This window comes from Elephantulus edwardii, unplaced genomic scaffold (assembly GCF_000299155.1).
Source record: "Elephantulus edwardii isolate Elephantulus edwardi_28Jun2011 unplaced genomic scaffold, EleEdw1.0 scaffold00091, whole genome shotgun sequence".
Classification (NCBI taxonomy): domain Eukaryota; kingdom Metazoa; phylum Chordata; class Mammalia; order Macroscelidea; family Macroscelididae; genus Elephantulus; species Elephantulus edwardii.
Window position 1 is genome coordinate 7,534,494 of NW_006399841.1, and position 15,660 is coordinate 7,550,153.

The 15,660-nt window shown below is 40.3% G+C and overlaps 1 protein-coding gene across 1 annotated transcript in view; it reads left to right on the forward strand.

The window, feature by feature from the left end:
* The window catches only part of GADL1 (glutamate decarboxylase-like 1), a 230,511-nt gene that overhangs the window by 45,791 nt on the left and 169,060 nt on the right, over window positions 1–15,660 (forward strand). Inside the window, exons 3-6 of the mRNA XM_006890667.1 lie at window positions 1,641–1,813; window positions 6,689–6,815; window positions 10,121–10,211; window positions 14,861–14,967. Coding sequence (XP_006890729.1) covers window positions 1,641–1,813; window positions 6,689–6,815; window positions 10,121–10,211; window positions 14,861–14,967 — 498 coding nt within the window. The remainder of the gene's footprint in view (window positions 1–1,640; window positions 1,814–6,688; window positions 6,816–10,120; window positions 10,212–14,860; window positions 14,968–15,660) is intronic.

Consider the following 15,660-nt stretch of genomic DNA (forward strand, 5'->3'; position numbering starts at 1 on the left):
AAGATCTTCTCTCACTACTCTAAAGGGCCCCTTTGGCAGTAGGAAACACATAGACTATTATGGAGATTGATTTTGGAATTCAGATGCACTCTTATTGATTTTAGCATGGACTTCTCCACAATGACTCAAGTCTCCCTCAGTCTATTCCATAATTCAGATGCATCAAATCCAGCATATGTCTTTATTAAGTTCAATATGGATTTCCAATCTGTAAAAAAAAATGTTAAAATATCACTATTTTGTGGTAATTTTCCTCCACTTTCATATTTCAACAAAACTAATTGTCTCAGACAATATATATAGCCAGTTGGTGTGTTCTGCTGGACCTTTGTTTCATCCCAGAACTCAGAACTGCTTTGAATTTACACAGGGCAATAGAGACAGAGGCTTGTTGACTCAGCTATATAAATTGTGTATTTAATTTGCCAAATTCGGAGAAGTAAGACCAGCATCCCATAATTTCTCTTTTGAGGCATACTTCTAACATAGTTGTTGTCCTTAGGCAGTGTTGTGTTGGTTACGACTCATAGTGACCCTACGAACAACAGATCTGAACCTTGCCCTCTCCAGTACGTACTACCCTCCCAATCCCAATATGCTTGAGCCTATTATTGGAGTCACTGTCAATCCATTTTGTTGAGTCTTCCTCTCTTCCTCCGGCCCTCCTCCTTTTCCAGTATGATGTCCTTTTCTAAGAACTTGCCTCTTCTGAAAATATGCCCAAAATACATAAGATGAAATTTCACCATCCTTACTTCTAAGGAACATGGTGGTTGCACTCCTTGCAAGACAGACTTATTTGTTCTTTTGGCAGTCCATAGGATATCCAGTACTCTTCTCCAACACCACAATTCAAAAGCACCGATTCCTTTTTTATCTTTATTCATGGTCCACCTTTAAGATGCACAGAAAACAATTGAAAATGCCAGGGCCTGGATCAGGTATACCTTTATCTTTAAACTGACATCATTACTCTTTTGGACTTTGGAGATGTCCTTGACAGCAGATTGTCCCATGAAACAGATAAGACTGATAGAACTTTCCCCTCAAATCCTTCAGTTTAACATTCTATGTATCATAATGTGGTGTCTGTAACGGGATGTACTGTAATGTGATGTCTATTAATGTTTCTAAGGAAATGATCTCATGACGATCATCTGTACTGGCAGGACCACCAGTGGACGTTTCATCTTGCTTTCAGAGTGCTTTCTTTGCATGTCATTTTTCTCACTATCAGAGTATTAGTGTTATTCTTTCCGCTTCACACATCATCCAGCAAGAAAATGACATGTTAGATGGTCTCTTTCTTTTTAACCCTAAAAATATACTAAGTAAATGGTTATTCACGTCACATGTGATTTAATTGAATAAAGGGGTCCAACATAATAAAGCAGATTTATCCAGCCCATAAATTGTGAAAATGTAAACTTCTGAACTTTGCCTTTATTTTATGACATTGGGCATTATTTGAAATTGAATTGTCAGCTTCAATACCCCAAATAATATGAATATTAAAATTAGTATGACAATAGAAGGTATGAAAACTAGAATAATAATGATGATTTTCCCCCCCCTCTCTCTTTTGTCATTATTAACAAATTAGATTATCTTTCAAACACAGTGTGTTTCTGTGCTTCCAGGAGAGGTAAATCAACATGAGCTGGTCGCAAATAAAAAAAGCGCTGTTCTGGTGGATGGGATCGTACTGAATGGACCCACAACAGATGCAAAAGCAGGAGAAAAGTTTGTGGAAGAAGCCTGTAAGCTAATAATGGAAGAAGTGATTTTTAAGGCTACAGATGTCAATCAAAAGGTAAAGTTAAAAGCCTATTAAGAAGTCCTTTTCCCAACCTGGGTGGCCAGGTGTCAAAGAAGCAGGACCAGAAGCTTTCATTTCTGTCTCCTTCATGCCAAAGGGCTGTCCAGATCTCAGTTTGTCCTTTGCACACACCCTATCCTTGCCCCCAACCTAATATCTGTTTTCACAGAAGAACTGAGTCCTTATTCTGCCAGCCATCATTTACTGAGAGCTTGGCTGGGACTCACACATGAGTCAGTTGAGAACAAGGAACAGAGGGATGGCTCTTCAGCCATTCTTGCTTCCAGCCCTGCCCTCCAGCCCCCAGAGTCTCTCAGCCTCATTCTAGTCACAAGCTGGCTTAGAAATAGCTCATTGCTCTGATTCATCCACTCATTATTCCTGAGTACTGGACCAGGACCAATGAGTGGCCCGTAGATTCAAATTCAGATTCAAATGCGTCATCAAATTGATGTTAGAACTTCTCTTAGTAACTGAAATTAATGGGTGATCCTGCTGCCAATCCAAAGGCCACACAGGCCTTTCCAGATGTTCAAATTCACCAAAGGCTCCCAGAAGAAAGACGGGCAATCTCTTCCCTCTGGTTTGCAACCTCAGAAACCCAATGGAGAGTTACCTCCAGGATGTTTCTGACTCAATGACAATGTCGTAGATGACTCATAGCCACCCTATGAACTTTCTTTGTTTCTCCAAGTTCATAGGGTTTCCAGAGGCAAGCTGTAAATTTCTGGTGACCTAGTGGCAAGAAGCTGCACTGCAATCCCTAAGACAGGAGGTTCGAGGCCACCAGCTGCTCCGCAGGAGAAGGATGGGCAATCTCCTCATGTACAATTAACAGCCTCTGAAAACCCACCTGAGGGTCAGCTATGGGTTGATTCCAACTCTACCGTGCACAACAAGAACAATTAACATATATTCTTAAGATTACATACTATGTGACAGACACTGTTCTAATGACTTCTGTACATTTATTTGTATATTTATGGGAGAAAGATGGGCAGTCTCCTCCTTTGCAATTTACTGTCTTTGAAAACCCACTGAGTTGTGGGCTATGAGTCAGTTCCAACTCAATGACTCATAACAACAGCTGAGTGTAAGCCGCACAAAGCCCTGAGAGGCTGATGTTCTTAGTGCCCTTCTGTTAAGTGTGAAGAAACTGAGATACTCGGAGATGAAGTGTGCAACTCACAATCATTTGCTGAGTGTGAGAGCTGAGCTGAGAGCCCACGCAGCCTGACTTCAGAGTCTCTACCACATTATTGCCTCTTAAAATCAATAATTTACCCTTCACCACAGGGAGGTCTTTTCATATTGGAACTGGATTCCTGGCAAAGGGGACTTTAGAAGAAATTCCTATTCCAATTAAAGTAGTCATAAAAGAAATCCCACTTAAAATATATTTTGAATGTGATGTGGTATTGACTTTGGAGTTTTGATTGCTTGCATTTGGGAGAACTAAAAGGAATATAGATTGAACTGATCTGTTTACTTGAAGTTTCTCGTTATGACCAAGGCAAAATTCGCTGATGGTTTATCTTCTCTAGCCAGCTTATGTGTGTATGCATGTGTATTTCCTTGTTTTATCTGTGCTTGTGTAATATCTTAGACACTGCTTACCTTGAAGCACACTGCTCAAAGGTTCTGTTGAAGGTTTTCATTTGGTTGTGGGTTTCTTTTTTAAATTGGCCTCTACTCGGTCATTAAATATTAATTGAGTGCTATCGATGAGTAATGCATTGTGCTAGTCTCTGGAAGATAAGAAAATAAATATGATAAAAACTCCAATTTGTACAGGATGTATAGTTTACTTAGAAAAATATTTCATTGGGAAACAGAGCTAGGAGACCCCATTGAGAATGTCGTAAGTGGGACTGATTCTGGAAATTTCATAGAAGTAGGCATTTCATTTAGATTTAATTTGGTTTTGGGTGTGGAATGTGAAGGTTAAGAAAGATTTTCATGGGCAAAGAGTCAAAGCGGGGAAACGTTTGTTTCTAGAGATGTTGAAGGAGCAAGAAGGCAAATAATGGAAAGACTGGCCAAAGGACAAAATATATTTATTATGGGAATTTTATAATATATAAACTTTAAATATATAAATAAAATCTTTAAAAGATATTTGTTAAGAGGAACTTTTTGCTTATAAAGAAGGGCTTATACAGAGAAATTCTGGAATATATGAGCAGAAGGGAGATTTAAAGCTCTGTGTGAGCAATTAGTGAACCACAGTTTGGTCACATTTTAGGAGCTGGGCCAGTTACTCACATGAAATTGAGTTGAAAACTGTGTTGTGTTAAGAGAGGCGAGTGAAGGTTTTTGTCACTGCTAACTTACATAATGTGTCTGAAACCCAGCAGGGTACTATGAACAAGTGGCCTGCAAATGTGTCTCCACAATCAGTGGAACCGTTGAGTCCAGAGGCCTGCTGCCACATGGTTCTTCAGTCGCTGTTTTATTTTCATTAAGGTGGAGTTTCCATTTAGTAAATTTCATCCTCTTTGATATTCACCAAAGTTTTATGAATTTTGGCAACTGCGTATAGTTATGTCCATCACCGTAATAAAAATCCAGAACAATTCCATTAACCACTGTTTCTTTACTTTTCTAGAATACCGTGTATAGATGGAGTTATATCCCATATAGCAATGTGGTTCTTGATTTTCACTTTAGCAACATACATTTGAGATTCATCTGAGTTGTTGCGTATATGAATAATCATTCCTTTTGACTGTCTCGGGTACTTCTGATTTTGCTTTGCCTGTCGTGGCCCAGTGGTAAGGAAATTGTGTTGTCAACCCAGAGGCATGCAGTTCAAATCCCAGCTACTCTGCAGGAAAAAGATGCACAATTAACTCCCGTGCTCTTTGTTGCCTCTGAAAACTCACTGGAGGGTTATACATTAATACATTCTTGGCTCTTCACTAAAAGGTTGGTTGTTCGAATCCACACAGAGATAACTCAAGTCAGAATGGTTGACTATCTGCTTCCCGAAGCCCACAGGCCCTGGAGCACAATCCTAGTCAATTCCCTTGTGGAAGGGCTGCATCGACTCCATCCAACCTGTTGGTTGTTAATTAGATTTGTCACAATTGTAACATCAGGGTTTAATTTTATAGCTTTTGTACAACTTGGCATTTCTTCCTGCTTCCCTCAACCTCTCACTTTCCAGGATGCTCAAACCCTGGCGACCCCCTGTCTTTCTCCTCCCCTCCAACTTTTTTTTTTTTTTAAGAATTGTCAATACTGGCTTCCTCCATTTCCTCACCTCCCACTCCCTAACTTCGCAGCAATCTGGTCTCCACTCCCACCCCTGTAAGTCAAAGCGCTCTTGCCAAGAACACCTCCTTGCTGAGAAATCTCACGAGCAGGTCTCAGTCTTTCTCGATTTCGTCTTTGTAGCCGCATTTGACAGCTGAGATCACCTTCTCCCTCTTGAAACATTCTTCCCCCGCTCTGTTAATACTCCTAGGATTCTCCCTAGTTCCTCTGGCCCTCCAATCCTGCAGCCCATGTGCCCTTCCTTTCCTTTATCCAGGACTCCAGTGGGGACATTGCCACAGTGAGTTACCTGCTCTCATCCACGTAGCTCTCTCTGCCTGTCACCATGATAATATCACAGCAGAAGCCTAGAGTTCTGTCCTTTCACAACTTCAAACCGGATTCTGTTCTTCATTTGGATGCTCTTCAGGTGTCTATGTCCCAAGTTCATCTCCTTCCCTACTCCCTCTGTTAACCCCTCCTCTTCTCCTGTTAACCGTGTCACCACCAGCCACCTATGTGTCCAGGCTGCACAATGTGGATTGTCCTAACTCATCTGTCTCCCTCAACACTCTCAACGGCTGATGAATTTCCAAATTCTTTTGATTACACATTTTAAATATTATCAGAAACAAAGCACCTATTCCAACAGCCTCTACTTTCATCCAGACCACCACTGTTTCTCATCTTTTTGTGTTTTCTGTTTTACAAAGAGTTTCCACAAATCAATAAAATCTCTTGTTCAAAACAGAAGTAAGGAAGTAAGGATGAGGGTGTGGTCTTAAGTATGAGGGTCAGGATTGTTAGTGAGGAAGTGACAACTGGAGTAAAGCTGTGCGATAAATGAGAAAGTCAGCTAAGAAGATTTTAGGATAAGGCCTTTTGGTCCAAGAGCGCAGCCCGTTCAAAATTCCAAGGTGCAAGCATGCTTGCTGTGTTCAGGGGACAGCAGGGGAGTGAGAGTGGTGACAGCCGAGTGAGCCAGGTGGAGAGCCGTGCTGGAAAAGACCAGCGAGTGAACACTGATCACACAATGTCCTATTAGGTTATTGTAAAGACTTTGCATTTTGCTTGGAAGGAAATGAAAAGCTATCGGCAGTATTTGCAAAGAGATGCGATCGATCGAGGCTTAGTTTTCCAAGGAGAGCTTTGGCGATTGGACTGATAGTGGACTGCAAAGGAACAATGGGATAAGCTGTAATTGATGAAGCTATTTAACATCCAGCTCTACTTTGTGCATTCCTTCCCTCCAGCTCTGTTGTTCTAGGCCAACTCACTTCATGCTTCCATGGGCTCCCTGAAAGGCAGCCTTTGTGACATCTAGTAATTCTGCGCCCATTACGTTATCCCGTTGCCCTAATCTGTGGTGAGCCACGCTATTCCCATTGCTTGTTACAAGCTGGATGTTAGTGCCACCAGGGAAGTTTCATTGGTCCTTCCAGTGTCAGAGCTCATCACTCATTCCCATCGTGGCTCTACCCACATTGACCTACGATTGTCCATTTTCTCCTCTGTCTCTCCCGCTCATTTGAGAGCCTGGTATCCTTGGTTCTAATGTTTCCCCGTTCCCAATTTTAGTGGATTCTCAGCAAGTTGTGTCTGCATCCCCAGGTCTGTGAATGGCAGCCTCCCGAACAGCTGAAACAACTTCTTGATTTGGAGATGAGAGACACAGGAGAGCCACACCACAGGCTGCTCGAGCTTTGCCAGGATGTCATACGCTACAGTGTGAAAACGAGTAAGGACTTTCCTTTCCTGCCTGCTTCTGACAAGGTCTTCCCCAGAAAGCTGACGATGCCTGTGTTTCCACGACGAGAAATCGGAATCAAAATTAGTGATTCTGATATTCTTACTGTGGTTCGTTGAATCTTGTATTATACACAGGTTTGTTGACAAAGTCTAAGGTAAATTAATAGAAAAGTAGTTAAGTTTTAGTAGTTGTACATATTCATCATCTGTTTCTTGACAATAGTCATCCTTCAGTTATAATCAAGATCATACCTTATTACTACTGCTTATTGAAATAGTTATTATGGCTTTTGATGTTCCAACCGGCAAATGATATTTTGATTTGCTGCATTTGTTAAGATTTAAAATCGGCGAGCTCTGGTGGCCTAGTGGCAAGAAGCTGCACTGCAATCCCAGAGGTGTGTGATTCAAATCCACCAGATGCTCTGCCGGAGAAGGAGGAACAATCACCTCCTGTACAAGTCAGATCTGATTTGATGGTAGTGTACACACACACACACACACACACAAAATAATAATAAAATTAAAAAAAAAATTTAAAATCTCGGTGGTCCAGAATATATGTATAGACCCTTCAAGATAGATGTGTTTAAAAGAAATGAAAAGGAATTTATTTTCAAGATTTAATAATCTCCCATAACCCACAGTTTTGCTTCACACAGTTTTAGTTACCTGCTGTCAACTTCATTCCAAAAATATTAAGTGGAAAATTCCAGAAAGAAACAATCCCTAACTTTTAAATTGCCCACAGCTCTGAGCAGGGCCATGAAATCTCATGCTGTCCCCCCCCCCCCCCACCCAGAGCATGAATCATGTCTTTGACAGTCATCCACATCACACACACCTGCCTTCCCGTTAGTCACTTGTAGCCAATTCAATATCAGATCCACTGTTGAGTTATTTTGTTGGAGCCCTGGTGGCTTAACGGTAAGGAAACGAGCTGTCAGCACAAAGGCATGCGGTTTGAATCCTCTACCTGCTTTAGTTGAGAGAGATGGGAAATCATCTCCTGTGCAATATACTGCCCCCGAAAGCCCACTGGAGGGTCAGCTATGGGTTGGTTCAGAGTCTGTGTTAGAGTATATAACAACACTGAGATATCACAGTGCTTGTGTTCAGGTAACCCTTATTTTATCTGATCATTCTCCTATCTGATTAGTTGCTACTTTTAACCTCTTACTGTGGCTAATTTAGAAATGAAACTTCATCATAGAAATAAATCTATCTATATCTATCTATCTATCTATCTATCTAATCTCTCAATAGCTATGGAAAGGCATTAGGTCTTTTGTTCATAGAGTCACTATGAGTCAGCCTTGACTCGATGGCAATCAACAACAATATATAAATATATATCTCCCATAATATACCCAGGATTTGGTACTATTTTCTGGCAGCAGTGTGCTTAAATGGAGTAGAGATTGTGAAGACGACACAGCATCAGGCAGGGTTTGCTCTGTTGCATGTAGGATTGCTAAGCATCAGACCCCAGTCAGCTCAGCGGAGCATAACAGTCATACAATTGGCAAAAGGACTCTGGGCAATTGAGAGTTACAAAATTAATTTACCTAACCTGGGAGTAGAAAAAAATGAAAATTCTTTGGGAAAGTATGAGAACAAATGAATGCTGTTGTTGCTGATGGCTTCACAATGAGGCCCTAACCTACTGCAATGTTGCGTAAATTCAATAATGTGATGCAATGCTTTGCGCTCACTGCAGCTGAGAACCGTTCCAGCTTGACTGCTCATATGCTACACACCCAGGGAACTGGTTACTAAAGTGAGAGAATAACATTTTAAATACACATTTCTTGGTGTGATGTAAAGGTGATCTAGAGTTTAAACTATATAGGCCTTACAGTTACTTTGAATCTTGACACTGAACTAAACTTAATGGAACGAACATAATAAAATCATGGCTAAAAATAATTGGGTTATATCCCCTTGGGAAAGTCAAGTGTATGTATCAAAAAACTCAGCATTTCAAAAGTGGAGATGCATATCTTATTATAATAGTGTATGTCAGAAGTGTAGAATGACATTTACTGCAGGAGATTTTTAGTTTACTGGATATTTTCCATAATGTTACCATGGAAATCAATCATAAATTAACATGGAACCAAAAAAAAATCTTATTAAAATTACTTGAAGCAATGTCTAGTTTTCTTTGCCAGATCAGAGGAAGTTTTCTATTTTATTTGAAGAGTCATTTTCTTTGGAGACTTTTTTTTTAAAAAAAAAGAAAAAAAATCAATTTTTTGGTTTAAAGAGAGAGGGTCAAAGAAAAAACCAAACCAAATGCTATAAGTTTTGATGATAAATCACTAACTAAAATGGTCCCCAGGCCCTGAAATTTAGAAACAGACCTCCTGCCTCTTTGTTATCTGTCACGCTGTGCTTCTTAGGATTGAGAATGTCAAGCCTGGTGCTTGGTGTGAATATTCACACTGTGTAAAGCCAAGAACCTTTGTGAGACCTTTCACAGGAGACGAGGCAAGAGGAGGCTGGAGCTCCAAGTTGTGTGAGTCTTCAAGGCATCTGCCTTTGAGATAAGTTGACTCAGTAAGCTGATATAAGCTGTGTGATGAATCACAGTTTCATCTACATAATGCCACGCACCATCATCCAACCTGAAACCAAAAAGTCACATCCAAGCGGTAGCCCGGAGTGAACCCTATTGATGAGCGAAATGTGTTTGAAGTGTGAAGATTAATATTGATATTTTCAGGAGCTCAAAGTAGCAGACTTAGTTGTGGACACTCTTCAAATAACCCATTTTTCAAGAGATTTGGATCTAGATTATAGAAAAACAGAGCCAGTGAACCAACAGGCTTCAGAGTATCCTCAAATTTTACTTGTAAACTTATTTTCAGTATCGTCCTCCATGCACGTGACTAAATTATGGATGTATTTGGTTTGCTGGGTGTATTTTTTTTTTTAAGTATAACTTACATTAAATAAAATGGTCACATCTTGATGGCCTTTATGTATCTCTACATGTTATCCCCACACAGAATGAAATAGGGAACATTTCAAAAATTCCACAGGCTCCCTCAAATCTTTTCCCAGGAAACAGCTCTTTCCCAAAGTTACCCACAATCCTAACTGCTCCCTCGAGCTTTGTCTGGGTTTAGGTAGTATATTAATGGATTTGTGTAGTTTGGACCCACTTTGTGTCTGACTCCTTTCACTAGCAAAAGATTCATTCGTGATTTGGATGAGGGAATAGTTGATTGCACTTTTCTTTCCTTCCTTCATTACTGTGTGCATAAACTCTCTGTTTCAAATTTTCAGATCACCCAAGATTTTTCAACCAGCTGTATGCTGGACTTGATTACTACTCCTTGGTCGCTCGGTTTTTGACGGAAGCATTAAACCCAAGTGTGTAAGTGCCATACTGTTGAACTTTTACACTTAGTGTCAATTAGAGATGGTATTTTTATTTATTTTTTTTAATAAGTAAAGGACATTTCATTGCATGGATTTCTAGTTAATGGCTTTGGGTGTGCAGCACCATACTAAATCATGAAAAAGTCTTATGACATTTAACAGTGCTCTATGAAGTATTTGGTCTGTGTGGTAGTACTATGACATGCATAAAGCAGGAAATCAGCTAACCAACTTCTATGTTCCTTCAGGAAGGGCCATGCAATGAGTACCCACAATACACCATGAATAAATACAAACTTCGATTGCCATGTAATGAGTACCCAAATACACTCTGAATAAAAACACACTTTGATTATATTCTCAAGGAGTTTAAAATCTAATGAGAGAAAAAGAGATACTAATAAAAATGTAGGGACGTTTGTGTAGACGGTTGTGCTGCTCACCTAAAGATATGCTTCTCTGATGGTTCAAATCCTCCTTAACAGAAAGATGGGGGCTCTCTCTCCTCCTGTGCAATTTACAGTCTTCAGAAACCTGCTGGAGGGTTAGCTATGAGTTGGTTCTGACTCAAGGACAATGCATTTGCTAGTTTGTTGTTTTTCTAAATAGAAATGTAGATAACTACCTCTCACATGAGAAAGTTCATAATGCTGTGATTACAAACAGAGCACATTTTCCTGCTTGAGAACCCAGGAAGACTTCTCTGAGAAAGTGACAGCTCAAAGTGGGGTAATAATAAGAGCTTTAGCAGAAGGCACATCATGCACAAAGGTCCCTGTGGCAGAAGACAATGTGCCACAGCTCATAAATGGAATACCAATGTGGACATAGCAATGGGTTATATATCCTTCCATGAGGGACCATGTCTGTAATGAGTGCTGTTGATACACTGTGAACAAAGGAGCTGCGGGAACCAGAGAGATAATATAGGCCAGACACACAGAGCCCAGTTTTCAATTCTAAGTACGGTGAAAAGCCACTCAAGGGTTCTACTTCATTGGGTACCATTATCTTATTGAAAAGATAATCCTCGCAGTCTAGAGAAAGAGTATATTGGAAGGGACTAATTAAGAGGCATCACTTCAGTAAGATGAGAGATGATAATTGATTGAGCTTAGATCAAAGGAGTAGAAATTAAGAGGGAAGAATGTGTTTAGAAGATGAAACAAAAGATGATATACTGGATTTTGGAAATGAAGAAGAAGGGAAGTTTCTGGAATAATTCCTAGGTTTCTGGCGTTCATATCGGTGTTGAAGGTCCTGTCATTCAGATCAGGAACACTGGGAAAGAAGACCACGTGAGGTCAAGGGTTGATGATAATTCCATTCACTGAAATAAGGATCTGAAGTGAGAGAAAGAATTCCATTTTCAATTGTAAGCATTTGAGTCTTCACTGACTTTGAGAACAACCAAGAAGACATATCAACTCACCTGCGAGTTATACCTGGAATTGAGATAGGTTTGTGAAAGGCATTTTACATAAAATTGAGATAGGTTTGTGAAAGACATTTTATATACACAATGTAAGGTCACCAAGAAAGGACAGAACCCAGTTCAGGCCAAGAAAGACAGTTTATTAAGGAGAAACTGCCAGGCTGGTCTCAAGCTGAAAACCAGCCCCCACTGTAAGTTAGAGAGGGGTGTGATATTCTCTTCCAAGGAACTTGAGGAAGGGGATGCTCACAGATGTTTTCTACAAAATTGGGAAGTGGGCTGGGGTCTCAGAGAACTATTTCTGGAAAAGAGGATAGGGTAGTTTCACATCCTTGACAGAAAAAGCACAACTCTTGCTTCCTGTGACTGGAGTCTTTCAGTAGCTGTTTGGGGAGAGGAAGGAAAGGGCTCTGTAGTACTAATATACCTGGAATTGACATAGGTTTGTGAAAGGTGTTCTATATATATCTATATCTGTCTGTATATCTATATCTATCTATCTATCTATCTATCTACACACACACATATATATATATACACACACGCATATACATATATACATATATAAATATATATTCAGGAATTATTTCTATATAACTTTTGGAATGATTGGTGAATAGAAGTAATTGAACCTGTGAGCATAGATAATGGTCAGTGATTCTCTGCTCTGACTTCTCATAAGAATCAACTTGGAAGCATATTTTTTAAAAAATACTGATTTCCAGGCTCTAACTTAACAGCTCAATGATATCTGAATCCTTGCAGATGTGTTCTGTTCCAAGAATTGCCGTATTTACAAAGCTGTCAAGTGATTCTTAATGAACAGTCAGAATGGAGAACTACGGCCTGGGGCACATGGAATGGCTAGGATGAGGGGGCTCAGCACAGTATGGAGAGAGAGAGAGCGAGAGCGAGCGAGAGAGAGAGAGAGAGAGAGAGAGAGAGAGAGAAGGAAGAAAGGGGGAGGGAGGGAGACTCTCAGAGAGAGACACATGGGGGAGTGAAGGTGGGAAGGAAGGAGAGATACATCAAGCCAGAGTGAGAGAGAGAGAAGAAAAGTGAATGTGGAACTTATGCAGGGGAGAGAGCCTAAAAGCAGGAAAGGATAAGTAGTATCATATGGTCCTAAAGAGTTAACCAAGGCAAGCACTAAAAAACGCTCATTTCTCTGGCAATATGGACATCATTAGTGACATTAGCTAAAGAAGCTTTAGTAGAGTTGTTCAACTAGATGTCAGGGTACAAAGGATAGAAGAATAAATGACAGATAAGCCAGAAAGTGTAACAGGATGGCACACTCTCTGAACTCTCTTAAGATGTTCTGTTGTTGTGTACTGTCAAGTCAGAACTGACACATAGACGACCCTCCAGTGGGTTTTTAGAGACAAAAAATCATGTGCGAGGAGATTGCCCACCCTTCTCCAGCAGAGCAGCTGGTGGATTTGAACTGTGTGCCTTTGGGATTACAGTACAGCTTCTTTCCACTAGATCACCAAAGCTCCCTTATGTTCTAGGTTTTCTAATTTCTGTCTGAGTCCCGTTGTTGAAATAATTAGGTTAATAGCAATACTAAATAAAAAACAAACAAAGCCCTTTATTTAAATATAAATTTTACTTAAGAAGATGTCTGCACCACACTTCATTTCTCCTTACAATTTGTCTTCAGAGTCAAGGATGAGTATTCATAATCACTATGATTTTATTGATCAGAGGACTGAAAGAAGACTATTAATCATGCAAATTCAGATCCTAGCAAATGCTTACCTAAATGATTCACTCGAAACACAGCCATCAATACAGCTTATGTTACATTCTCCTCCACCTCCAGCTTATTCTCAAGTTTATTATTGGACCAGCTTTCAGAGCTTGTTTCTTACTGACTTAGTTTGTTACAGAATATGAATGGCTAGTTCATTTCTATTTGTGTCTACACACAGCATACAGACTTTGGAACTCTCAGCTTTGGAAACTGGCTTCATAACATCATTGAAAACACGATCTTTGTTTGTAAAGACATATAATGGGGTCTCTTTGCCTTCTTCTCAAGTCCTTTCCTTCTAATGTTAAAATAATTGCATCAAATTCAGTGACAGTAAACATAAATATTATTAACTCATATTCAGAATATACATTTATTCAAATACAATTTCAACTTCCCACTTAATTGAGAAGAAGATTATATTTAGTTACTTTCACATTATCTGTATGGAGAAGACATGTCAGCACAGCAAAATAAGGCATGATGTCTGTAATAGGCCTGATGTCTGTTACAGACCCTTTGTTTAGTGAGCATGATGTTTATTAAAGAGCAGCTTTGAGAGTGACAGGTGCATGGGAGAAAAAGAAGCAGGAATGAGCAAAGATGAAGAGTCAAACTGCCATGCGGTGGTGGCTAGGGATGGCCACAGAGGTCCCTGGAACTAGCATGGCCCCTCAAAGTGGTCAAAAATTGAGCCCAGATACCATTATCCCTCAGACTACGTCAGTCAGCAAGTGGACAGCTTTCCTGAAGAGGGGTGAACATGGAGTGGTGGTCACTTGCTTCAGCTGAGGCATTCCCTACAGTACCCACATGACGCCCTCTCTCTGACAATAACACTTCATCCCCCCCAGCCCTTCGAGGACTGGAGACCTAAGTGCCTTTGCAGGGATGTCAGCCACAGAGAGATCGCCACAGAGCTCCTCTCCTTTGTACAACCATAGACAGTGGGGTGGAGGAAACCCCAGCTCAGCACAGGCCGTCTTTGTGCAGATTGCTGAAATTTGGCTCTTAACGTACTAAGAATTCATGGAAGCAACCAGTAATAAAACCAGTAACCAGTAATAAAATCGGGTTACCGTGACAGTGACTTTTAAGAAGAGCACACCTTAAGAAGGAAATGGCTACTTCTCATAGCTAATATCATGAATCCGGATGCACTAGACCCTGGTTACTCTCCCAGTGGAATTCAAGGGTCTCTTAAGTGAAGTCGGATGGAGTAGCTTGCCTATATATTCCTTTGTTCTCTGGCGACCGGCCTTTAGCTCCCCTATGGCTAGCTCTAACACTGGTGACATAGTTCTCTATTTCCAGTGAATGTATTTCCAAAGGCTCTTCCTACACTTCACCAGCCAAGTGATTGAATAAAACTCAATGTGTGTTTCTTGGGACACCAAAGGGTTGGTTTGACTCTAGCCATGGAAGTGAAGTGTTTTTTATATCTATCTAGTTATACGTATGAGGTGTCCCCAGTGTTTCTGTTAGTGGAAGAAGCAGTGCTGAAGAAAATGATTGAATGTATTGGCTGGAAAGAAGGGGATGGAATATTTAACCCAGGTAAGTGCAATTAGTTACTACCATCACCTTTCATTATGACCAACTACCAACTCGTTTAGCCGTGTCCTACGTAAGGAACTGAAAGTTCTTATTGATTTCCACGTTACAGAAATTGGATCTTGATAGGGCTATTGGTTGAGAGCCTAGCTTGTGCCTTTTAGAGAGCGATGATATTTCCATAAATGCAAAGCAAATTGTCACACAATTGTGGTTTCTGCAATTGAGGGTTTGTCACTAACAGAAGTGAATTTATCTGCAGTTGCGAGATTGCAATGGCTATAATAAGTCCCTACAGTTTTCGAATCAATTTTACCTGAGAAGGTTTCTGAATCACGTTTTGTTTATGCTCACAAGCCTTTTTTTAGGGGGCTGGGGAGCTGGTGGGAGAGCATGTGACTTTGCTTTCCTTTTATTGATCAGATGATAGAATGAAAATTGACTATGGAGACTGGTGTCCAGGTGAATCTCCTGGTCTTAAATCATAGAGTGAAGCCAGTAGTTTAGAGAATCATTGGAATGAAAGAATTGAGGAGAATCTCTTTTTTCCTGAGGTTAGAAATTAGGAATTGTGTCAGAGGAATATCCAGGATCATGGCGGGTGGAGAGGAAGGCTAGTTCAACTAATGTCCATGGAGATCTGTGCCTTTTATGTTTATGTTGTTTTCTACAATTAGAGAGCTCTAACTTCATGCA